At 46.1% G+C, this 26,155-nt stretch overlaps 1 protein-coding gene and 1 non-coding gene across 5 annotated transcripts in view; one reads left to right on the top strand and one right to left on the bottom strand.

The window, feature by feature from the left end:
- Positions 1 to 26,155, bottom strand: part of FPGS (folylpolyglutamate synthase) — a 32,776-nt gene that overhangs the window by 3,263 nt on the left and 3,358 nt on the right. Inside the window, exons 1-14 of one of the 4 annotated variants that reach the window (XM_060200218.1) lie at positions 10,075 to 10,267; positions 9,047 to 9,175; positions 8,908 to 8,961; positions 8,769 to 8,833; positions 5,364 to 5,490; positions 5,176 to 5,256; positions 4,991 to 5,052; positions 4,810 to 4,912; positions 4,376 to 4,453; positions 3,991 to 4,138; positions 3,807 to 3,896; positions 2,019 to 2,169; positions 1,813 to 1,888; positions 848 to 914 (exon numbers count right to left, since the gene is read on the bottom strand). In XM_060200218.1, coding sequence (XP_060056201.1) covers positions 848 to 914; positions 1,813 to 1,888; positions 2,019 to 2,169; positions 3,807 to 3,896; positions 3,991 to 4,138; positions 4,376 to 4,453; positions 4,810 to 4,912; positions 4,991 to 5,052; positions 5,176 to 5,256; positions 5,364 to 5,490; positions 8,769 to 8,833; positions 8,908 to 8,961; positions 9,047 to 9,175; positions 10,075 to 10,212 — 1,369 coding nt within the window. In that variant the 5' untranslated portion in view covers positions 10,213 to 10,267. Of the gene's footprint in view, positions 1 to 847; positions 915 to 1,812; positions 1,889 to 2,018; positions 2,170 to 3,806; positions 3,897 to 3,990; positions 4,139 to 4,375; positions 4,454 to 4,809; positions 4,913 to 4,990; positions 5,053 to 5,175; positions 5,257 to 5,363; positions 5,491 to 8,768; positions 8,834 to 8,907; positions 8,962 to 9,046; positions 9,176 to 10,074; positions 10,268 to 26,155 lie in introns of those variants that run through there. The other 3 variants (XM_060200219.1, XM_060200220.1, XM_060200221.1) reach the window with 3 other exon arrangements.
- On the top strand, positions 14,736 to 14,838 carry LOC132541047 (U6 spliceosomal RNA). Its single transcript, XR_009552238.1, has one exon. It is a non-coding gene; the product is annotated as a U6 spliceosomal RNA (small nuclear RNA).

The raw sequence follows: 26,155 nt of genomic DNA, 5'->3' as shown, positions 1-26,155 counted from the left end.
ACAAAACAAAATGCATATTGAGCTGAAGGGTAACAGCTCCACAGACTTCACTGAGGCAACGGAGGTCCCAGGTTCAATTCCCTGCACCACCATAAGCCAGAGTTGAGCAGTACTCTGATAAATAAATACATAAATAAAATTAATGAGGGAGTCAGGCGGTAGTGCAGCGGGTTAAGCGCAAGTGGTGCCAAGCGCAAGGACCAGTGTAAGGATCCCGGTTAGAGCCCCCAACTCCCCACCTGCAGGGGGGTCGCTTCACAGGCGGTGAAGCAGGTCTGCAGGTGTCTTTCTCTCCCCCTCTGTCTTCCCCTCCTCTCTCCATTTCTCTCTGTCCTAATAACGACGACATCAATAACAACAACAGTAAAAAGACAAGGGCAACAAGAGGGAAAATAAATAAAATTTAAAAATTAATTTAATTAAATTAATGAATTAACACCTGAAACATTTACATTTTACTAGGCAATTCATCTTCTCCTGTACATGTATACTGATATAAGTCACATGCCCAGAATAGAAGCTTCACAGGACACTACCTACCCTGACTTGGTACAAGGCACACAGCGTTTTCAGTTCCACCCAACATTGTTTAAAATAAAAATGCTGCTTGAGCACCACTCAATGGATTTTAAGAACCCTCAATGGGTTGTAATTGTATTTTGAGAATGTTTTCCCAGATCTTTTTTTTTTTAAGTATTGTAGTCACCTAATATTTATACAATAAAACAATTTATATACTAAAAGTACACCAGTCCTTCAGTTTAGAATCCCCCACTGTCACCAACACAACAGCCCACCTCATGGCCCTTCACCCCCACCCCTCCCGTGGCCACCTCTGTCACCTCACCTGCATTGCCCATAGATGACACTTCAGTCAGGTTCGGGCAGAAGACAGCGTAGTCAAACTTGCAGGGCTAGAAGACAAAGGAAAAACATGGTGCCAGGACCCTGTAGAGATGTCCCCACTGCAATAGCCACACAGCACCCCATGAATTCACACACACTGGAGTTGTACGCCTCTTACCTATGGTTTTGTCAATGTTTCCTATTTATAAATAAACAAACAAATAAATAGATAAATAAAAAGAATTCATATACATGTGCCTATTTTGGGGGGTGTCTCCTGACCCTGCTGCACTGGGTGATACTGAACATACAGCACTGCAGCACCCCTCTCCCCAGCCTCAGTAGACCTGCCTGGCCAGTGCCCTGGCTCTCTGTGCAAATGGGAAAACAGAAGCTTGGGGCCGAGGGGCAAAGGGCATTGCCAAAGAGGTCACTCAAGCTACTGAGCAGCCTCCAAATCTAGCCTGGGAAAAGAATCGTCGGCACAAATGAGGCTGGATATGAAGAAGGAATGGGAGGTGCTACCTAGGAGCCATTTCAGCCCTGGAATCCTACAGCAGTCTCAGTTTCACCCAAAGGAAGCCCCTTCCTATTATTTAAAGCCCAATGAGTCCTTAAAGCAGGTGTCCTGAGAAACGGTCCCAGCTTCTCAAGAAGCCAAGGGGCTCAAGGAGATGCCACCCTGGGTCTAGGACCATAGGTTAGTGGCTGAGGTAGCATGGAGTCCAGAGCCTCCTTTTAGCCCAGCACCAATGACCACACTTGCCCATGCGCTCGAGCTTTTATGTTTAATCCTCTGCACAATTTGGGGGTAGAAGGGTCAGCTCCATTTTACAGCTGAGAAAAGGGAAGCTCGAGGATGAAGGGACGAATGTGTTTGTAATGGGGGAGGGGGAGTGGATCATACAGTCAGGGGGTGGTCTGCTGCCACCCCGAGATGCTTCGACCCCCTGGCGGGTCCCTCACCTGCAGCAGCTTCAGCAGGGCAGCAGGATCCCGGTCCCCAGTGGAGTTGAAGAGCAGCACTCGCACCTCAGGCTCACTGCAAGAGAGGGGTGAGGAGAGGGGCCTGAGAAGCGCTGCCCCCCAACACCCCTTTCTACGCAGGCCCCACTCCTGCTTTCCAGAAAGCTTCTCTCTCCTCTGCAGAACCAGTTCGACCCGGAGCTCACCTGCCCGGCCTCTGGTGGCTTTGCAAAGCTTGGTGGAACCAACGCACGCACGCCTGCATGCTGCTGGAGGTGTGTGCGCCATCGAGGTACCAGGTGAGTGGCCCACGCTGTAGCACCTGAGTCCGGCCAGGCCATTCTGTGTCCCGAAGCCCTGGAGAGGGGAGCAGAGCAGCCCTTGAGCGCCATCATGAGGATGTTCCCCTCACTGGTCCCATCCCAGTTTCTTGGCTCATGCATAACCTGTCTGAAGATTAAAGGCTGCCCTCTAGAGGGCTCTGAGCCACTGTACATTAGTCCTGGGACCTTTTCCAGGGTGCCTATCTCGGGGTGAAACTCTTGGGCTATCTCATCTGCTGGAATCTTCCAAGACCAAATGGAAGCTACTGTCAAATTATCCCTGCTTTATAAATGTAGCGTCCCTAGCTCAGTGCTCAGAGCTAGGAGTCCTGGCAGGGGCTGGGATGTGATCTGAGACCTGCCCCTGGACTGCTCCAGGACTTTGTCAGACATGGGGACCCAGACAATGAAACCATCTGTTGAAGGGGTTTAACAGTCACAAGCATCTACTATGTGCTAAAAGCTTTGGAGAAGGCCAGAAGCTTGATAATATCACCATTTTCAAGAACCTTGTGATCTAGCGTTGGGGTGTAGCTCACCCAATAGGGTGTCTGCATTAAATGTGCTCAGTCCAGGTTAGAACCACCTGGGATGTGCTACAAGAACAGAAGCTTTGTATTATGGGCTCTCTCTCTTTATCTAACTGAAAAAAGTTATAGGGCCAGTGGTGGTGCACCTGGTTACATGTACACATTACAGTGCACAGGACCTGGGTTCAAGCCCCTGGTCCCACCTACAGAGGGAAAGCTTCACGAGTGGTGAAGAAAGGCTGCAGGTGTCTCTCTGTCTCTCCCTCTGCCCTCTCAAATTCTCTCTGTCTCTATCCAATAATAAATTTTTTTAATTTTTTTTTTTTTTTTAAAAAGTGACTCAGAGTATTAAAACTGTACATACGCCAAGCCCTGGTTTCACCCAAGGAAAAAAAAAAAAAAAAAAGAACTGCATGGTCTTGTGATAATGGTGACAGTTAACAGTAGCTGCAAACTGCCAGTATACTTTATCCCATGGCCACCAGGCTCTGGGCTCGAGACCTTAGTGATGGCTTTTCAGGATAGGTGCTATCACCATTTTTTGAGAAATAAGAAAAATGTGGATAAAGTATTGGGCCCTCAAGCATAAAGTCCTCAGTTTGATCTCTGGAAATGCATGTGCCAGAGTATTGCTTTGGTTCTTCCCTGACTCCATTCTCATTAATAAATAAATCCTTGGAGGCTGGGCAGTGCCCACAGGTTACCAAGCACAAGGACCTAGGTTTGAGTACCAACTCCCCACCTGCAGAAGGATAGCTTCACGAGTAGTGAAGCAGGTCTTCAGGTGTCTTTCTCTCTCCATCTCCACCTCCCCCACCCCTCTCAATGTTTCTGTCCTATCAAATAACATAAAAAAAAAAAATGGTTCCAGGGAACAGTAGAGTCATAGTGCTGCCACAATTACCCTGGTAGCAATAAAAAAAAAATTGTTAATGGGGAAAAAATAATAATAAAGAAAAATGGGTGAACTGGAGCCCAGAGTTAAGTTCCTGAATTAAGTTCCTGAATTCAAGTTCAGGAATGATTACTTACTTCAGAATCCTTTCTCTTGGGCACCACTTTGAACTGTCCCACCCCCTCAAATAGGAATACTGACAGAAGCAGCTGCAGGATCCAACCCAAGCAGGAAGATGTAACTCACCATCGCACATGCGGGAAGTGGGCTGGAACACAGGGGCCAGAGGTAGCTGCTGGTGGAGGCTCAGCCTGGAGCTCTTGAGCTCCCCGATGCCTGGGGGGTGGGAAGTCTGTGTGGCACCCAGTGTGCTGAGGCCCCTCAGAGGCTCCAACAGGCCTCCCACCCGCCCACCCAGCAGCCCTCTCACCCTGGTGGTCCTGCTGCTGCAACCAGCACCGTGCCAGCTGCAAAGCCAAGGCAGCATTGGACCGCTGGTGGTCTCCATCCAGGCCCAGCATCAGAGGTGGCCCCCCTTCCTCCAGGGCATCCAGGGGTGGGCACAGGTAGAGGGGACACTGCAAGGGGCGGTAGTTGGTGAGGGGAGCTGTCATGCCACTTTAGCCAAGACACCTGTTGCTATAAGCCCTCCCATTTTTCCCCCTGCTGGCCAGAACTCACCAAGACCAGCTTCCGTAACTGTGTGGCTGGCCCAGCTCACTCACTGTGCAGATGAGCAAAGGGATGCCCAGAAAAACAAAGTGTACCCCAGCAAAGCCCTGCCCCCCACCCCCAGCACTGCCAATCTGACTCACCGAAATCTGCTGGGCACGGTCCCTCAGCACTGCCAGTGGACTGTCAGGCTGGAGCACAGTGAAGGCAGGGACACCGGGCTGTGGAGGCCAGGGAGAGTGAGGCAGGGGCTACTGAGGGTCCTCCACACCCCACCTCCCTCTCTGGCCCCACATTCCTGGGTCTGGTAGTCCATTGTGTCTTCCTGTTGGAAACCTATGGGGACTCTGGCCCTTTATGTTTTGATGGGGAGACTAAGCCTCAAGGTAGGGCTGAATTTGCTCTTGTCTCACATGCTTCTGAGACAAGAATAAACACCCCACTGATGCCCAGGACTTGGACCTGAGTCAGGAAACAAAGGCCTGACCCCAGACCTATTTTCCCAAGCTCGGTGGGCAGGGGCCATGCCATCTGTGTGTCTCCCCCTTCCAGTTCCCACCCCTGCCTGTCTGAGCACCTTGAAGATTCCCCCTTTCTGCCATGCAATCTTCTCCACTGTGTCCCCTAGAAGGTTGGTGTGATCGATGCCAAGAGAAGAGACCCCACAGACTACAGGCTTCCTGTGGAAGACAGAAAGGCCATGAAGTCCCTGCCCTGGGCCACCCAGGTTCCCAGTCACCATCCCCATCCCCAGTCACCTGATGATGTTGGTGCAATCATAAGTCCCGCCTATGCCCACTTCCACCACTGCCAAGTCCACCTGCAAAGGCCCAGAAGGCATGTGGATTATAGGGATGTCCAGAGGCCACGTGGGAGACCCTGCCTGATGGGAGACCCCCTTGCCCAGGTCTGAGACACAAGGCTCTGCGGAGTGGGCACGCACCTTCTCTTGGAGGAAGACATGGAAGGCCATGAGTGTGAGGAAACGGAAGTAGGCAGGCATGGAGGCACAGCTGCTGTTATCCTGTAGACAAGAACCATGAGTACCCAGGACCCCGGCAGTCTCTGCTCTGGGGAAACAGGTCCTCCCCCCAACATCCTGCCCTCCTATCAGCCTTCCAAAAAGGGCACCTTGGTCTCCTCCAGCTGGTGGTAGAGGTGCCAGAAGTGCTTGGTGAAGAGCTCAGGACTGATGGGCTGCCCATTGATGCGGATCCTCTCACGCACCTGCACCAGGTGGGGAGAGCTGCCGGAAGACCTAGGGTCATCAAGACATCCCCCCCAATGCCCCACCCTGCCCCAATCAGACCTGTCTTTTGGAAACACAAATCTGATCATGGGAGTCGGGCAGTAGCACAGTGGCTTAAGTGCATGTGGTGCAAAGCACAAGGAACGGCAACGTAAGGATCCCGGTTCGAGCTCTTGGCTCCCCACCTGCAAGGGAGTCACTTCACAAGCGGTGAAGCAAGTCTGCAGATGTCTATCTTTCTCTTCCCCCTCTCTGTCTTCCCTTCCTCTCTCCATTTCTCTGTCCTATCCAACAATGACGACATCAATAACTACAACAATACAACAAGGGCAACAAAAGGGAATAAATATATTTTTTTAAAAATCTGATCATATCACTCCTCTGCTGAAAACCCTCTGTGGCTCCCCAATGCCTTCCCAAGAGTTCTGGCTAGACTCCAGATCCCACCAGGATGTCATTGGCCTCTGTGCCTAACCACTCCAGTGTCCCTCAGTAGGTCCCTGTACCTCAAGCCCTCTGAACTATTTTTAGATTTCCAGCCCCTACTCCTATCCACTACATAACGTCTAGTCTCTTAACTCCCTCTCCTCACAACACAGGTCTCAATAGGCACACACTGCCTCAGGAAGAGAGACCCCTCTCCACATACCTTCATTTTCTGGTGTGAGTCTGGATGCATAAGTGTACCAAGGGGGGGGGGGGGAGGGCTCCCCCTGAGTAAAGCAGCAGAGAAGGGGCTTCCCTTCTGCAGCCTAATGGTGAAGCCTCTATACCACCCTTACTGGTTAAACCTTTACAAGCCAGGTTCTCAGCTCCTAACTGCAAAGGCACCCTAGCTGGTAAATATTTCTATGTGAATTTAAAATTACATAATGGGGCTGGAGAAGTGGCTCAGAGCAGACAGCATGCCTCAAGGGCGTGAGGCTAGGGCACCACATGAAAGGACAGATGAGCCAAGGAGAACCTGAACTGGAGTTGGCGTAGTGCACCAAACTAAAAGACTCTGGGGTCGGGGTGGGGGGAGAGTACAGGTCCTGGAAAAGGATGACAGAGGACCTAGTGGGGGTTGTATTGTTATGTGGAAAACTGAGAAATGTTATGCATTTAGTACAAACTACTGTATTTACTATTGACTATAAAACATTAATCCCCCAATAAAGAAATAAAAAATTTTTTTAAAAAAGTAATGACAGATGAACATCCCAGAAACACACAAAATGGCAGAGCATTGCTCTGGTCTCTCTATTGAAAAAAATAATAACTTTTTATAACTAAGCAAATTTTTAAAAAGTATACAAGCCAGTAAGATAGCTCATTTGGATAGTGTACCTGCTTTGTCATATGCACAACACAGGTTTGAGTAAGGCTCACAAGGGAATCTTCAGTATATGGTGTGTGTGTGTGTGTGTGTGTGTGTGTGTGTGTGTGTGTGTGTGTGTGTGTGTGTGTGTGTGACTTTCTGGCTGAAAAGGTGAACTAGAACAGTGAAGTTTTGGTATAAGAGGGAAAATATGGGGCCAGGTGGTGGCACACCTAGTTGAGCGCCCGTATTACAATGTGCAAGGACCTAGGTTCAAGCCCCTGGTCCCCACCTGCAGGAGGAAAGCTTTGCAAATGGTGAAGTAGTGCTGCAGGTATCTCTCTGTCTCTCTCCCTTGCTTTCTGGCTGTCTCTATCCAATAAATAAAGATAATAAAAAAAGGGGGGAATATGTACTGATACTTAAATATTTAAAAGCCACAACACTAGGGAAAGATAGAAACAAGCTGGGAGTGTGTATCAACCTGACAGCACCCATGTCCAGCAGAGAAGCAATTACAGAAGCTAGACCTTCCACCTCTGCACCCCATAAAGAATTCTGGCCTACAACAAGGGCAACAAAAGAGAATAAATAAAATAAGTAAATATTAAAAAAAGAAGAATTTTGGTCCATACTCCCAGAGGGATAAATGTTAGGGGAAGATGGGAGATGGTCAGAGGGCTCTAAATGCCAATTCCATCAGGACACAGAGAGAAGAAGAAAAAAAAAAGGCGGGGCATGGAGGATACTTGGAAGTAGTAGGTGTGATTTAGAAAGGAAGAGAAGGCAGGACAATAGGGAAAAAATATACAAATAGACAGGTAGATAGATAGATATAGAAATAATAGTCATGTACATCAAAAAATAAAATAAATAATAGTCAACCATCCTATCTGTGATGTTCGGAGAACTAATGCAGTTTCCAATGATGGGAATGGGGATACAGAACTCTGGTGGTAGGGAAGATGTGGAATTATACCCCTGTTTTCTTATAGTTTTGTAAATCAATATCAAATCACACACACAGAGAGACACCTTAGGGTAGAGTAGATAGCATAATGGCTATAAAAATAAATACACATCCCTGAGGGGCCTGAGGCTCCAAGGCCCCAAGTTCAATCCTTCACATCACCATAAGCCAGAGCTGAGTAGTGCTCTGGTAAAAATAAATAAGTAATAAAGTAAAATAAAACTTAAAAAAAAAAAGACACCTAACTGGGGGAAAGGGAGTGGCACACCCAGCGGAAGACATGGGTTATCATGCAGTGAGGACCCAGGTTCAAGCCCCCAGTCCCTACCTGCAGGGGGGAAGTTTCACCAGCAGTGGAGTAATGCTGTAGATGTCATCTCCCTCTTCCCTTCTTTCTCTCCTTTAAAATTTTTTTTCTTTTTAAATTTTTTTTCAATTACCTTTACTTATTTATTGGATAGAGACCATCAGAAATCAAGGGAGGAGGAGAAAGAAAGACAGAAAGATACCTGCTTCACCACTTCCAAAGCTTTCCCCCAGTAGGTTGGGACCAGTGGTTTGAAGCTGGGTCCTTGCCCATTGTAACATGTACACTCAACCAGTATACCACCACCTGCCTTATTTCTCTGTCTCTATCAAAAAAAAAAAAAAAAAAAAAAGCTGCTGGGACCCAAGGAGTCATTGTATAGGCACCAAATCCAGTCATAATCCTGGTGGAAAAAAAGGAAGAAAAAGAAAAAAAGGAAAAAGACCTCAGACTACTCCAGCTATAAGTTTAGTGTGTGTATATGCAGACTGCTGTTCCCCTCCCTAATTTGCTCTCATTATGAAGATGAAAGACCACCATTAACGTGGGCTAACAAGTAGGTATGAAATGAATATTTGTTGCATGAGTAAACACTGGACAGAGAGACTTGTGTTGAGCTTCTGGAGTGACACTGGCTGTGAGACGCGGGCTGGATCCTCAACCCCCTTGTGAGCTAGGTGATTGATTCTACAACCCTTACACCTCTATACCTAAAGAATCCTGTCTTCAGGCCATAGCTCCGGAGAATGCGTTCAGTGAAGGCACAGGTGGAACCCTAAAAAGAAAAGGTCTTTTCTAGGCGGGTCCCACTCCACCACCCCACCAAGTGGACTGGCAACCTATCCTCACCTTCCCCTTGGTTCCAGTGACATGTATGATGTTCAGCCGGTCCAAATCCTCCACCTGAGACAGACAGAGAAGGTCCTTGCCTTAGTCATAGGACTCACAGTTAGGAAGGGGATGTGATCACAGGCTCTGTCCACCTTACCTGCAGCCCACTCCGTGCCAAGTACAGCTCCATGGCTTCTAGCTGCGTCTGGGGGTCACCCCGCTGGCGCTTGGCCTGCTCCAGGTAACCAGCATTGGTCTGCAGGGTGTTGAGTGTGCGCACAGCATCCTGGCAACCACAGACGCCAGATTAAGGCTCGCTCATGGTTCATAAGGACTGAGGTGCCCAGCACCCCAATAGTCAGCCAAGGCACCAGGTCTGCTATGCCAATCCTATTTCTCCTGCCTAGAAGTTAGGCACCTGTGAGTGTGGTGCCAAAAATGGAAGCCTGGGGCAGTTCAGCCCCATCCAGGGAGTGTCAGGCAAAACAGATTACATGACTAAGGGGCATGGCCTTGCTCCTTGTTTGGGCTCCCAGCTTCACCCCTGGGGTCTTAACTTTCATTCCCTCCAGTGGAGTTCACAACTATTTTGAGGAGTCAGAACCACAGTAGGTTGGAGTCTCAGAACGGGAGGAACTAGAAATAGGAGGGTCTGGAAGTGTCCATGCCCAGTGTTGATTACTGGGGTCCGAAGGGAGGGAGGTATAGCCTTTGGGACTAGTGTCATCTGTCAGGCAGACACAAAGTTCTGGTTTCTGGCAACTGGCTACAAAGTCAGGCAGAAATTTCCTGTTTTATAGATTGTTGCCCAACCCACTGCCTCTTATTCCCACCTATCCCAGTTCCAAGCATATGGATCTCTAATTCCTAAATCTTAATTCTCAAGTAGTATGAACTCCTGAATCTCAGCACTCCCCTGCGCCACCCCCCCTTCCCCAAGCTGCAGTTGCAGAAGGGCAGCCGAGCCCCGAGAACTCTGCCCCTTCCCACTCCCCAACGCGGGACACTTGAGCCTCAGAAGCCCAGGCGCAGCTGCGCGTCCCGGCTCCCAGACTCCAGAGTGTCCCCGCCCCTCCCCCAGGCTACCTCCGAGTCCCACGCTCCCGCCCCTCCTCAGCTGGCCGCCCGGATGCTCCGTGGCTCAGGCCCGGCCCACGTGTCAAAGCGCGACCACCGGGCGAATACCTGATACTCCATGCCCGGCTCCTGCGGCGCAGGCCACGCGCTCAAACCTCGCTGCGCCGCTATCCGGGCTGTGGCTGCGCGCGGAGAAACCGCCACCAGGAACAGAGCAGCGCGCAGGTGGCTGCGCGCCCGCGACATAGTCACGGCGCGGGAGGAGGCGAGCTAGGCCCTGAATGCCCCACCCCATCTCAGAAGGCTCCGCCTCTGACACGCCCCTCACCCTCCGCCAATCGGAACAGCCCAAGAACCCTCCACACCAATCAAATTCCGCGAGGCGCCATCTTTGTGAGGAGCACGCCTTGGCTGGGGCGAGGCACTTCCACCATATTTGTGAGGGGCGGGTCTCGGGATTTTCTCACAGCAGAATAAGCTATGAGAACGCAACCACAGCTCCTAAAATAGCCCATCCCGGTTAGTTTGGAGGCCTCTCTGATCTTTGACTGAAAGAGCGACGAGTCTGGACAGAGACCAAACTGGTGGGATATCTTTTTTTTTTTTTCCTTCAGGATTATTGTTGGGGTTTGGTGCCTGCACTATGAATCCAGTGCTTCTGGAGGCTATTTTTCCCATTTTGTTGCCCTTGTTGTTATTATTGTTGTTGTTATTGCTGTTGGATAGGACAGAGAGAAATGGAGAGAGGAGAGGAAGACAGGGGGAGAGAAAGATAGACACCTGCAGACCTGCTTCACCGCCTGTGAAGCGACTCCCCTGCAGCTGGGGAGCCGGGGGGGCTCGAACCGGGATCTTTGAGCCAGTCCTTGAGCTTAACCCGCTGCGCTACAGCCCCGCCCCCAGAAAGATACCTTATAAACATCATTAAATGCGCTTGAAATGTCCCAGCCCAGGGTGAAGATCGCAGGCTACAGGGATGCGACCTTTATCCCCACAGCCCAGTTGCGGGGCGGTAGCCCCCAAACAGACACTTAATACTGCTGGGGTCCCACACCGGCCCTGAAAGCCTTCATGTGGGAGAACTGAAGTCTGACAGAGGCCTGGGGAAGGCATCGGGGTATTGTCAGTGAGGTGACTGGGTGCGGAGAAGTTTCACAGCAAAGGCAGGAACGGTTTATGAAAACTATACAGAAGATTGGGGACACAGAGCTTAAGGGAGATTTAAGTACCCCTAGACAGCTGCATTTCCAGCTGACTGGACCACTAGCAAGTGTAGGGTTGCCAGACAGCATCCCCACCACACATACACAAAATGATCTGGATTACATGTACAACGCGGTGGTTTTAAGAAAGATGACAGGATTAGACTTGCACTTTGAAAGATTTGCTTTGTGGAAAATAGACTGAGAGCTGTGCTGGAGTAGATAACATAAGGATTGTGCAAACACTCTCATGTCTGAGGCTCCAAAGTCCCAGGTTCAGTCCCCTGCACCACTATATGCCTATATGCCAGAGCTGAGCACTGCTCTGGTTAAAAAAAAAAAAAAAAAAAAGGAAAGAAAGGAAAAAAAAAGATTGAGAGCCACCACCAGGGCATGAGGAGGACCTCTGTTTGTACTGGAGTTTTCAGAACTTTTTCATAGTACCCTTTTTTTTTCTTCCATTTTTCCATTTTATTGGACAAGACAGAAATTGAGAGAAGAGGTTGAGACAGAGAGGGAGGGAGAAAGACACCTGCAGACCTGCCTCACCGCTGGTGAAGTGTCCCCCTGCTGGTGGGGTCATAAACCTTCTCAACCTGGACTAGGAGCATGGAAAGAGTAGGGTGGCTACTCTACTACTGAAAGGAAAAGAAAGGACAAATTTGTAGCAAATCATCCTCTAAGGGAAGTTCCCGTAGATAAAAGGGAACCCTTTAAACTGCTGATGGGATTTCATTACACCCTCCTCTTTCCTGAAGGCATTGGAAGTAAATATTTATCTGAGATCTGAGATAGTTTGGTTTCGAAATAAGCAAATGACTTGTTGGAAAGATTCCATCATTCACTGAACTTTTGCTCTACACATTTCTGCTGGGGGTTGGGGCCCTTCTCTAGCCCATGGGACACAGAGGGGTCCTTCCTTACATACACTTTCCTCTCTTTTAAATCATTGTTAGAATGATCATAAAGAGGGTTGGAGAGCTAGTGAGCTAGTGCAGCAGTAGCACAACAAACTCACCTGCCTGAAGCTCCAGAGATCCTCAGATTCAACCCCAGCACCACCATATGCGAGAACTTAGCAGTGCTTCGTGACATACGTGCTCTACCTCTCTCCCTCCCTCCCTCCCTCCCTTCCTCTCATCTCTGTATCTCTCATGAAAATAAATAAATAAGTACATTTAAAAAATTAAAGGGGGAGTCGGGCATAGCGTAGCGGGTTAAGCGCAGGTGGCGCAAAGCGCAAGGACCGGCGTAAGGATCTCGGTTCGAGCCCCTGGCTTCCCACCTGCAGGGGATTCAATTCACAGGTGGTGAAGCAGGTCTGCAGGTGTCTATCTTTCTCTCCCCCTCTCTGTCTTTCCCTCCTCTCTCCATTTCTCTCTGTCCTATCCAACAACAATGACAGCAATAACAACAACAACAATAAACAACAAGAGCAGCAAAAGGGAAAATAAATAAATGTAAAAAAATTTTTTTAATTAAAAGAGGGGAGGCAGTGGCGCATTTGGTTAAGCTCACACAAGCCTCTGATGGAGGGAAAGCTTCACAAGTGGTGAAGCAGGGCTGCAGGTGTCTCAATGTCTCTCCTCCTCTTTATCTTCCCCTCTCAATGAATAAATAAATATTTTTAAAAATTAAAAGAGGCTGGGAAGTGGCTCAACTGGTACAGAATGGGACTTTCGTGTCTGAGGTTCTTATTTTGTTTTTTTGTTTGCTTGTTTGTTTTTAATTTATTGGGGAATTAATGTTTTACATTCAACAGTAAATACAATAGTTTGTACATACATAACATTCCCCAGTTTCCCATATAACAATACAACCCCCACTAGGTCTTCTGTCATCCTTCTTGGATCTGTATTCTCCCCACCCACCCACCCCAGAGTCTTTTACTTTGGTGTAATACACCAATTCCAGTTCAGGTTCTACTTGTGTTTTCTTTTCTGATCTTGTTTTTCAGCTTCTGCCTGAGAGTGAGATCATCCCATATTCATCCTTCTGTTTCTGACTTATTTCACTTAACATGAATTTTTCATGGTCCATCCAAGATCGGCTGAAAACAGTGAAGTCACCATTTTTTACAGCTGAGTAGTATTCCATTGTGTATATATACCACAACTTGCTCAGCCACTCATCTGTTGTTGGACACCTGGGTTGCTTCCAGGTTTTGGCTATTACAAATTGTGCTGCCAAGAACATATGTGTACACAGATCTTTTTGGATGGATGTGTTGGGTTCCTTAGGATATATCCCCAGGAGAGGAATTGCAGGATCATAGGGTAGGTCCATTTCTAGCCTTCTGAGAGTTCTCCAGACTGTTCTCCACAGAGGTTGGACCAATTTACTTTCCCACCAGCAGTGCAGGAGAGTTCCTTTGACCCCACACCCTCTCCAGCATTTGCTGCTGTTACCTTTTCTGATGTATGACATTCTCACAGGAGTGAAGTGGTATCTTATTGTTGTCTTGATTTGCATTTCTCTGACAATCAGAGACTTGGAGCATTTTTTCATGTGTTTCTCGGCCTTTTGTATCTCTTCTGTGGTGAATATTCTGTCCAAGTCCTCCCCCCATTTTTGGATGGGGTTATTTGTTGTCTTGTTGTTAAGTTTGGCAAGTTCTTTATATATTCTGGTTATTAGACTCTTGTCTGATGTATGGCTTGTAAAGATCTTCTCCCATTCTGTGAGGGGTCTCTTGGTTTGGGTAGTGGTTTCTTTTGCTGTGCAGAAGCTTCTTAATTTTATGTAGTCCCATAAATTTATACTTGTCTTAGTCTTCTTTGTAATTGGATTCGTTTCATTGAAGATGTCTTTAAAATTTATGCGGAAAAGTGTTTTGCCAATATTTTCCTCTAAGTATCTGATAGTTTGTGGTCTAACATCCAAGTCCTTGATCCACATGGAATTTACTTTTGTATTTGGTGAAATACAGTGATTCAGTTTCATTCTTCTGCATGTTTCAACCCATTGTTTCCCACACCATTTGTTGAAGAGACTCTGCTTTCCCCATTTAATAGTCTGGGTACCTTTGTCAAAGATTAGATGTCCATAGGTGTGGTGAGGTTCTTATTTTGATCCCCAGCACCACATGTACCAGCAGGGTGCTCTGACTTGTCTCTCTCTCTCATATGTAGTAAATAAAAATAAAGCTTCTTAATAATATTTAAATAAAGTTTTAAAATTCAATAAAAATTGCGGCCCAGGAGGTTGAACCCTAAAACACAAGGGTTCTGAATTTGATCTCCAGCATCTCATGTGCCAGTGACGCTTTAGCTGTCTCCTCTCCCTCTCTCTCATTACTGAATAAATAATCTTTTTTAAAAAATGTAAAGTGGCTAGAGACATAACTCTAGGGTGCCTGTGTGCAGCCCAGCTTCTAGACCCACAACCATATTGGTACTAGTAACTACAGAACTCTGGTACTCTGATACTTTCCAGAACTTCCCAGGTGTTATGGTGTCTCTCCCTGTCTCTCTATGTGAACGAAAAACTTGCCCAGGAGCAGAGCAGTAAAATCAAAAAGACATGAGACCCTGCCAAAAAGAAATAAGTACATTTTTAAATTTATGCTTGCTTTGGAAGCACATACACTAAAATTAGAACAATACCGAGAAGATTAGCATGGCCACTGTTCAAGGCTGACAATCAGATTCATGAAATGTTCCACATTAAAAATATATATTTTGGGGTGGGGGAGATAGCATATGATTGTGCCAAAAGACCCATGCCTGAGGCCCTAAGCACCAGGTTCAATCCCCTGATTCACCATCAGCCAGAGCTGAGCAGTGCTCTGGTAAATAATAAATAAATAAAATATTTATTTTTTTCTCCCAGGGTTATCACTGGAGCTTGGTGCCAGCACTACAAATCCACTGCTCCTATGGCCATTTCTTCCATTTCATTGGATAGAACAGAGGGAAATTGAGAGATGAGGGGGAGATAGAGAGGAAGAGATAAAGATGAATACCAACAGACTGGCTTTACTACATGTGAAGCTTCTCCCCTGCAGCTGGAGAGCTGAGGGCTCAAACCTGTATTCTTGCATGGGTCCTTGCGCTTAGTACTATGTGCTCTTAACAGGGTGTGCCACTGCCTGGCCTTTATTTTTAAATTTTTAACTTTATTTATTTTAATGAGGGGGGAGAACCAGAGCACCACGTTGGTACTTGTGATAGCAAAAGTTGAACTCTAGCCACTGTTCCACCTCTAGGGCAGTTAAAATTTTTAGTAAAGTAAAATAAAATAATCATAAAGAATCTTTTGGGGTTGGGTGGTGGCATAACTGGTTGAGCGCACTTGTTATAATGTGCAAGGACCCAGGGTTGAGCCCTTGGTGCCCACCTGTAGGGCAAACAGGGCTGCAGGTGTCTCTCTCTCCCTCTCTGTCACTCCCTTCCCTCTTGATTTCTGGCTGTCTCTATCCAATAAAGACAATTAAAAATTTTTAAGTACATTTAAGTTATTTTTGTTTGATCACTCCTCCTTCCATTCTCCCTGCCATGGTGATTCTTAGTGGCAGCCAAATATGGATCACACAGTTTTCTATGCTCAAATGAAGACAGACAACGTCTTCTTTTCCTGCCCAACAACAAAGCTTATAAAGACACCACTAAGACATTTATTTAGCAAACAGTTGAGCAACCCTACTCTGGGCCAGACATTGTTCTAAACACTCATAAAAGCATCATCGCCCTTATGAGATAGAACGGGTATTATCACTATCATAGTATATCATTCTTGTTTCACAGGTGGGGAAACAGGCTCAGAGCCCAAGTAACAAAGTCAGGGTTTGAACTTCAGCCTTAATTCATAGCCTCCCTGCCTCTCTTGCCCCACCCCTCAGCAGGGAGTGCTGCACATTCGGCTGCTCTGTACCAGTGCCTCTGCACTCTGCTCTTGTGGTATTTTGCTGTGGTGGATAAACTCCAACAGCAGGGGTTTGTTTACCCAGAGTAGATAGTATGGGGGAGGGATGGAGGCCGGAATGTGTGCAGTTCTTCCCTATACATTGTAGCATTTACTTCCATCAGCTAGTTATGTAACAATGAACTTGAGCATCTTTCTATGCATTTACTTTAGGAAGCCGCCTCCCTCATCTTTTGTCCAATTTTTTCTCTTTCTTTCTCTCTCTCTCTTTCTCTCTTTACCTTTATTTATTATTGGATAAAGACAGCCAGAACTTGGGGGGGGGGGGGGGGCATAGAAAGGAAAGGAGACAGAGAGTCACCTGCAGCACTGCTTTCCCCAGCAGGTGGAGACTGGGGGCCTATGTGCACTCAACCAAGTGTGCCACCACCTGGTCTGTTTTTCTAATATCTGTTTGTCTACTTTTTGTCCAGGAGGTGGTTTCACAGGAGAGGACTTGCATTCTGAGGCCCTTTGTTTCATCCCCAGCACCAATGTGCTAGAATGGAGTTCTGCTTTCTTTCTCTTTAAATGAATAAATCTTTTAATTTAGTTAATTTATTGTTGGATAGAGACAGAAAGAAGTTGAGTTCAGAGAGGGTTGATAAAGAGGGGGAGAAACAGACACCTGCAGCCCTGCTTCAACACTCGTCTTTCCCCCTGCAGGTGGGGACCAGGGGCTTGAACCCAGGTCCTTGAACACTATAGTGTGTGCGCTTCACTATGTGTGCCACCGCCTGGCCCCATGAACAAATCTTTAACTAAATACATCCCATGGCCCAGGTGATAGATGAAGCATTGAACTCTCATGCATGAGGTCCCAAGTTCAACCCCCAGCACTGCCTGTGCCAGAGTAATGTTTTTGTTCTTACTCTCCTCCTGTCTTTCATAAACAAATAAATAACTCTGGCTGAAAACTATGGTAGTTATTAGTTAGGGGGCACGTGATTATGGTGGTGGGTGTGGTGACTTACACATATACAAGAGTGTGAAACCGTGACCCGAAAATCTCACAATTTTGTAAACTGCTTTTAGATCACTAATAATAAAACAACAAATAAGTAGATACATAAATTGGTGCTGAAAGGTGACAGAAAATTCTGGTAGTGTATATTCCTTACCATGAATAATAGTACTGGGTTTGAGCCCATGGTCTACATGGGAGCACCCCAGCATCCTAGGGGAAGGGATCCTCCATGGATGGTGGAGCAGTGCTTTGGTTTTCTCTCTCTCTCTGTCTCTCTCTCTCTGAAACAAAAAGAATGAAAAAACTGACCCATGAGCAGTGGAACTACATATATACAAGGCTAAAGCAGAGTGAAAATACAGACAAACCAACCAACAAACAAGCCCTTCAAATAAATGAAAACATTTTGGATATTTCAGATAATAGCCAGTTCTAGCTTCTATCTGGCAAGTTTTTGTTTGTTTGTTTGTTTGTTTTTGGTTTTTTCCCCTTCTTTCTCTTGTGACGATTGGTGGCCTCAGTTGCTTTATCTATAATGGGGCAGTGAGACCCTGGGAAGATGGATGCCAAGAGGGAGATTTCCTCCTCCTTTGTAAGATGAGAAACCTCATCTGTCTCTTTTTCTTAACCTTAACTAAACATTTCCCCACTTCCATAAAGAGATTTGTATCAGGAACATTTGGGACAAGGCTCACCTGGTAGAGCACACACTTTACCATGCTTGAGGAGCCAGCTACTCAGGGGAGCACCACTCAAGGGGGAAGTGTCACAAACGGTGGAGCAGTGCTGAGGTGTCTTTCCCATCTTTCTAATATTTTACTTCCATTTATTTATTTATTTATTTATTTAACCAGAGCACTGCTTAACTCTGGCTTATGGTGGTGCAGGGGACTGAACCTGGGACTTTGGTGCCTGAGGCATTACAGTCTCTTTGCATAACCATTATGCTATCTAGCCCCTTGAGGTGTCTTTCCTACTCTGTCTCTCTCTTTCCCTTTTTGTCCTGATCAGAAGGTGTGTGAGGTGTGTGTGTGTGGGGGGGAGGAAATTGGGGAAATGGATCAACTGGTAGAATACTAGACTTGCATGCCTGAGGCGCCCAGTTTGATCCCCAGCAGTGTGTGTACTGAAATAGTGCCCTGACTTGCTTGCGCTCCTTATCTTTTTCCCTCTCCCTCTCACTTCCTCCCCCTCTCTCTACCTCCTGTGACACTCTCTCATTTGTATACATCATTCATTGGGATATATGGATAGATTTTAATGTAAGCTAATTCAGATATGTAAATCTGTTTTAAAGGGAGACTATAAGTAACTCTCTAAAGCTTTAGTTCGGTTGAAATCATTTCCTCCACAGTGAACCAGCTTGTAAATTATTAAGTGCTTGTTTGTATTCTCTGTTCTTCACTCATCTCTTGCAGTGTGCTATGTATGGACTTAATGCTCTTTCTGTATGGATGAAAAGCAGTATGTGGGCCAATATTTTATAAAACACTACGCATATATTTAAAAAATTTCTTTTTAACCTTTAAAAAAAGAAGTGTGGGGTTGGGTGGTGACACACCTGGTTGAGCATACATGTTACGATGTGCAAAGCCAGGGAGACCGGCAATAGTGCAGCGGGTTAAGCGCACATGGTGCGAAGCACCAGGACCGGCATAAGGATCCCAGTTCGAGACTCCAGCTCCCCATCTGCAGGGGAGTCGATTCACAGGCAGTGAAGCAGGTCTGCAGGTGTCTGTCTTTTTCTCCCCCTCTCTGTCTTCCCCTCCTCTCTCCATTTCTCTCTGTCCTATCCAACAACGACAACATCAATAACAACAATAATAACTACAACAACAATAAAAAACAACAAGGGCAACAAAAGGGAATAAAAAGAAGAAGAAGGTGATCCGGGAGGTGGCACAGTGGCTAAAGCACTGGACTCTCAAGCATGAGGTCCTGAGTTCAATCCCCGGCAGCACATGTGCCAGAGTGATGTCTGGCTCTTTCTCTCTCTCCTATATTTCTCATTAATAAATAAATAAAACCTCTAAAAACAAACAAACAAACAAAATATTGTCCACTGACAACTACGTATCAATCAAAAAAGAAGAACAATGTTCAAGGACTCAGGTTTGAGTCCCCCTGCAGGAGGAAAGCTTCATGAGTGGTGAAGTAGTAGTGCGACAGGTACCTCTCTGTCCTCCCTGTCTTCTCTATCCCCCTTCCTCTTGATTTCTGGCTGTCTCTATCAAGTAAATAAATACAATTTTTAAAAAAGTGTGAGGACGGCAAAATAGCTCACTTAAATAAATAGTATGCTGCTTTACCATGTGAGCAAGCCAGGTTTGAGCCTGACCCCCACTGCACTGAAGGAAGCTTCAGTGCTGTGGTCTTTTTTTTCACTCCATCTCTGCTTCTTTGCTTTCTCTATCTCTATCTAAAAGAGAGGGAGAGAGAGAAGGAAAGTAAAAAAAAAGATTTTTTGGGGGGGCCAGACAGTGGCATACCTGGTTGAGCGCATGTATTACAATGCGCAAGGAAGGACCCAGGTTCAAGCCTCTGGTCCCCACCAGCAGGAGGAAAGCTTTGCGAGCTTTGTGAAGCAGTGCTGCAGGTGTCTCTCTTTCTCTCTCCCTCTCGATCACCCTCTTGATTTCTGGCTGTCTCTATCCAATAAATAAATATAATAAAAAATTTTAAGTATAGGAGTAATAACATAATGTTATGCAAACAGGCTCTCACACTTGAGGCTCCAAAGTCCTAGGTTCAATCCTTTGTACTACTACCATAAGCTATAGTTGAGTAGTGGTTAAAAAAAAAAAAGAGTGAGAGAGAAGAAAAGAGGGGGAAAAAAAGAAGAAAAAAGTAAGGAGGTTAGGTGGTGGTGCTCCTGGTTACCGTGCACAAGGACCCAAGTTCAAGTCCCCCATCCCCACCTGCAGGGGAGAAGCTTCATGAGTGATGAAGCAGTGCTGCAGGTGTCTCTCAGCCTTTTTCCCTCTCTATCTTCCTCTCTCATCTCAGTTTTTTCCTCTCTCTCTCTCTCTCCATATATATATATCCTGTTTCCCTCTCTATCTTCCTCTCTCATCTCAGTTTCTCTCTCTCTCTCTCTAATATATATATATATATATATATATATATATATATATATATATATATGTATGTAGTTTGTTTAAGAAAGGAAGAAAGAGGAGAAGGGGAGGTAGAAGTTTTTTTATTATTATCTTTATTTATTGGCTAGAGACAGCCAGAAATCAAAAGGGAAGGGGATGATAGAGAGGGAGAGAGACAGAGAGACACCTGCAGCACTGCTTCAGCACTCGCAAAGCTTTCCCCCTGCAGGTGGGGACCAGGGTCTTGAACCCAGGTCCTTGCGTATTATAATATGTGCACTCAACCAGGTGCACCACCACACGGCTGCTGAGGTGGAAGTTCTTTAACTCTCTCCCACGAGCCTTCTCTGGAGGGAGGTAGATTAAAGTCCTCACAGCCATTAACACTAAACTGCAGGCCCTAGCTCCTCCTGGAGACAGGCATAAATGTACAGACATGGATGGAAAGAAATAGCTCAGAAAATTCTAGTAACCAGACCTGGTATCATCCTGGTTTTGCAGGAAGTGGTGACTAGGACCTTGGCAAAGCCACCCTGATGCCAATTGCAGGTCACCTGGACCCTGGACTTCTGTTTACTCCAGCGTTTCCAAGGACAATTTGTATAGATGTTGAATCAAGGACAATTGTAGGCATCCGATTTAAGGATGGAAGGAGTAGGATGGATTTTTATTTCTAGAGTACTGCTCAGCCCTGGCTGCTGGTGGTGTTAGGGATTGAACCTGTGAATTCTGAGTCATAAAAGTCTGTAGTGCTAGAGATGACACTATCTCCCTGGCAATAAAATTTTTCTTGATTTTTGTTTTTAAACTTGAATGCTGTCTGAATGAACAGTAGATGTATAAGATGTCACTCAAGTATTCAGGGGTACAAAAATGTATATTGTAGGGTCTGCAAAATAGCTCACTTCAATAGTGCTCTGCTTAGCCACGTGTACCACCCAGGTTCAAGTCCACCCCCACCCCCACTGTATTGTAGGAAACTTCCATGCTGTGGTGTATCTCCCTCTCTCTTACTCTCTCATTGTCTCTGTCTTTATCTCTATATCTGAAATATTCATTCTAGAATGGTAAAGCCAGATAACAATAAAATAAAAATGGATACAGTGAAAAAGTTTCCCTTTTAGTGACTGGGGAAATGGCTCAGTGAGTAGAGCATTGGATTTGAATGCTTAAAGTCCCCAGTTCAATCTCCAGTGACATCTATGCTGAAGTTGGGCTCTGTCTTTCTCTCTTTCATATGAAATAAAAATAATTTGTCAAAAGTTTCCCTTTTACTCCAGGGCCCAGAAATTTAACTCCCTGCCCCAATGCAATCAAACTGCCATTTCTTGTGATAGTTCCAGAGATATTCTATGAATTTACAAGAAAATGCAAGTATAGTATTTCTCTTTTGTACTCACAAATAACTGACCATATACATGGCTGACACTGTACTTTTCCCATATGCCTTTACATCCCGGATTTTTTTTTTCTTTACTAGACTGATGGTACCTACAACTCACCGCTGTTCCTTTATTTTCTAGAAACTGAGCAGTGCTCCACGGTGTGGAAGAACAGTTGGGTACTGACCAGTCTCCATGGATGAACATGTAAGTTTCCAGTATTTTGTCATCATGAGCACTGCTGCAATGGTTAGTATGGTACCATTATCAGTTCTCTTCTCTGAGGATCTATTTCAAATGCAAAAAATACAAAATCTAACACTAATCCTAATCCTCCTAAAGGGGTAGAACCACTTTTTACCTCTACACCCACAAAGAGGTGTGAGCAGTAAGTCACCTATCTCCCCACCTCCTCACCAACACAGAGCCTGGGCCAACTTTAACCTTGTCAGTCACAGAGATGGAAAAAGCGCATTTTCAGAGCAGTTATTATTTGCATTTGTTCTCTTCTTCCTTCTTCTCCTCCTCCTCTTCCTCCTCCCTCTTATAATTTTAGATAGAGACAGAGAAAGTTAAAAAAAAAAAGACCACAGCACTAAAGCTTCGTGCAATGAGGGGGGGGACGGGGGCTCGAACCTGGACTGTACATGTGGCAAAGCAGAGCAATATCCAAGTGAATTATTTCACCAACCCTATTTGCTTTTATTGTACGTGAAAAAAGCTGAGTCCATTTTTTTTAATATTTAAAAAATCACTCACACTTCCTATGTGGTGCTCCTAATCTCCTTTGAATCATTGTTTTTTTTTTTTTTTCCTTTGAAAAGCAGGTATTCACAGAAAGAACTAGACTAAAGGGCGAAGGAGAAAATCAAAGGCAGTTTCATTGCACACTTGGAGAGAAATGCCCCCGTTGGCCTTTAGTGCCACTGTGAGGGTTTGCCAGCTTTCCAGGAAGGACAAAAGAAAAAAAAAAAAAAACTATTATTTCAGTAGACAAAAAAAAAAAAAAGTATGAAGACGAACTGGCAAGTCACTGAGGGCAGATCTGCATGTGTGGACAACTGAGTGAAGGATCCCCACCCTTCCAGACAAAGTGATGCCAGCCAGCCAGCCAGCCATTTGGTAAGAAAATGTGTCAAACCCTAGGCTGAATGCTGAGGACACTGGGTTGTGTGAGCACTGTGGAGGACAAATGATAAAGTTCTGCTCTTAGAGTGCCCTGTCCACGGATGAGAGGACAGTAAAGCAGGAAGTTCACAGAGAAGTACACATACTGGGAGTCGGGAGGTAGCGCAGCGGGGTAAGCGCAGGTGGCGTGAAGCGCAAGGACCAGTGGAACAATCCTGGCTCAAACCCCCGGCTCCCCACCTGCAAAGGAGTCGCTTCACAGGTGGTGAAGCAGGTCTGCAGGTGTCTGTCTTTCTCTTCCCCTCTCTGTCTTCCCCTCTTCTGTCCATTTTCTCTCTGTCCTATCCAACAATGACGACGACATCAATAACAACAATAACTACAACAACAATAAAAAACAAGGGCAACAAAAGGGAAAATAAAATTAAAAAGAAGTACACATACCCTCAAACCTCGGTCAGAGCCACCCTCCTGCTGCAGAGGTTGGAGGCTAGGTCCAGAGAAAAATGGAGACATTAGGGTCAAGTGGTAGAACCATGAAGGTATCTTACAGGACTTACTCAGATCTGCCTGAGCTGTGACTTTTCTTGGCCCATTGTGCACCTGGGATTAATAGAGCCCATAAATTCAACATGGGGCTGACCACTGCTACCCCCACCCACCCTCCATGCAGGGCATCATGTCTGACAGCTGGCAAGGATTATAGGCATTGTCCTTGGCCTCTTGTATCTCTAGCATTTGTTCATCTATGCCTCTGCTTTTACTTTTTTTTTTTTCCCCAGAGCACTGTTCAGCTCTGGTTATGATGGTATGGGGGACTGAACCTGGGACTTTTGAGCCTCAGGCATAAAAGTCTCTTTGCATCACCGTTATGCTATCTCCCTCGCCTTTCCAAATGTCTTTATTTTCTTTACCACTCGTTTTTCTTTTCTTTTTTTAAAATATATTTTAAAATTTATTTATTTATTTATTGCTTGCGCTCACGTGGGTGGCCTCTCAGCCTGAGATAAGCTGCTGGCCTTCTCATCTAGGGTTCAAGGGACCTCAAGATGCAGAAGAAGCAGCAGGAGAGGTTCAGGTATGAACTTCTACTTTATTTGGGGTAAGCACAGGTTTTATAGCAAACAGAACAAAGGATACTTTTCAAATATGTCAGAAATTACAGGTTTCTTAAAGGTCAGCTACCCCTATGGTGGGGGGGTAGGAATGACAAGAATTGATGAGATACAGAAAGGTTAAAGCAATTAATTCCCATGATGCAAGGCATGTTAATTATCTAAAGGTATTAAGAAAAACACAGTGGTAAAACCAGTAAGCTGAGATAAAACAGAGAAGGACAAAGCTTCATGTAAATCATAGATATCAAAGACAAGGAAATAGGTATGGGGGTCTCACTACCAGGGTGCTGGCAAGGCTTATGATGGAGTATGCTCATGTATGTGATCAAAGGATGAAAGAATGGTGAACTCTGGGTGAATATAGTGAACTTTGAGTGAACTTACAAGCAGGCAGCCATTTGGTATGCTAGCAGGGGAGTGAACTAAGTGTGAGAAGATGCAGACTTTCTGTGAGGCTTTGAGAGGCTAACAAGGGGAAACTGAGTCACGGAAAGCATTTCCCTCTTAGCTCCATCCCTAGAAGGGAGAGTCTAACAAGAGGGTATCTTTCCAGACCTCCATCACAAGTATGGGAGAGCTCCCCTAAGCTCTGCCAAGCTTTCACATAGTCCCACAATTCATTTCCTTTTGTTGCCCTTGTTGTTTTATTGTTGTTGTTATTGATGTCGTTGTTGTTGGATAGGACAGAGAGAAATGGGGAGAGGAGGGGAGACAGAGAGGGGGAGAGAAAGACAGACCTGCAGACCTGCTTCATCACCTGTGAAGCAACTCCCTTGCAGGTGGGGAGCCGGGGGCTTGAACTGGGATCCTTATGTCGGTCCCTACGCTTTGCACCACCTGCACTTAATCCGCTGCGCTGCAGCCCGACTCCCACCACTCGTTTTTCATGGGAGATTCACACCTGCATGACCCCACCACTCCTGGGCAGACTCTTCTTGGGTGTGACACAGAGGAGAGAAAGAGGTGGTATCACAGAACCACTCCACTGCTCATGAAGCCTTCTCTGTGCAAGTGTTCCCATGTGGTGACTGGGGGCTTGAACCTGCATCCTGCCATATGGTAAGATGTGCACGCTTCTGGGTGAACTATCTCCTGGCCCCCTTCAAATGGCTACTTATATACAGAGATCTACATATTTTCTGTATTAAGGAAAAAAGCTATTTGTTTGCTTTTGTGCAGAGTTCTTTCACATGTGCTAGCTAGTCTTCCTTTCCCAGTGGACTCTTTCTTTTAACTTCAAGTGAAGAGAGACAAAGAAGGTAGGAGAGACACCACAGAACCCTTCCACCTGATAGCAGGCATGGTTCTCCCATGTGATGCCTAGATCTTTGCACACAGTCAAGTGTGGGCTATCTACTGGCTCCTGAGGGATAAGTGCTTTTCTTTCCTGTATTTGATAGGACAGAGAGAAACTGAACAGGGGAGAGGAAGAGAGAAAGAAAAAGAGAGACACCTGATGCACTGCTTCACTGCTTGTGAAGCTTTTCTTCTGTAGGTGGGGACCAGGGGCTTGAACCCAGATCTTTGTATGTCTGCACTCAACCAGTTACTCCATTGCCAGGGCCCCCATATTTTTTCCATCAGACATGAATCCTGCCTTTAGTGAAGCAGCCACTTTAGACCTTACCCTGACCCTAGCCACTAAGGTGTTATTGGATTTGTTTGTTTATTCAGAGCTCAACTGGACCTTAACAATGTGCTTTCCATTGGCCCTGCCATTCCACTTCTAACCATACCCCCAGAGGAAACTATTGGAACTGTGTTCAGAGCCCCACGTGCAGTTTATCACCAGTCATCTCTTACGGCAGGTGGCACAGTGATGACACGTGCTTTCCTGAAACCCTTTGTCCCCTGAGCTGCCTGGACGTCTTCCTCCCCGTCTCTTCCTTCCTTGTTGGCTATGCCTACTCGCTCCACCAGCTGGACCCTGGAGAGCCAGGGCTTGCCTATCTTTCCAAAGGTGGTATCCTACTGTCCTTGGCTTGAACAATGTTTGACTATCAGATGTCCCTCTTCTCTGAGTCACAGACACAAGGATCAGGCAGCTTCTTGACACCTTCCCCAGAAATGTCAGAAAGCATCTTAAACTGGTCACCTTGCAGCCTGGGAGGTGGCTAAGTGGGTAAAGCATTGGACTTTCAAGCCTGAGGCCATGAGTTTGAACCCAGTATCACATATGCCAGAGTGATGATCTGGTTCCTTCTTTCTCTCTCATCTTCTTCTCTCACAAATAAATAAATATTTTTTTAATTAAAAAAAAAAACATGATTCCATCCTGAACTCCCTGGGCAGACGACCTCCATGACGTGTCCTGGAACTTCACCTCTCCAGAGCCCTACCCCACTAGGAAAGACAGAAACAAGCTGAGGGATATGGATCAACCTGCCAACAC

Source organism: Erinaceus europaeus, chromosome 10, assembly GCF_950295315.1.
Source record: "Erinaceus europaeus chromosome 10, mEriEur2.1, whole genome shotgun sequence".
Taxonomy (NCBI): Eukaryota; Metazoa; Chordata; class Mammalia; order Eulipotyphla; family Erinaceidae; genus Erinaceus; species Erinaceus europaeus.
The sequence above is the reverse complement of the archived record's forward strand: the minus strand, read 5'-3'. Positions and strand labels throughout refer to the sequence as shown.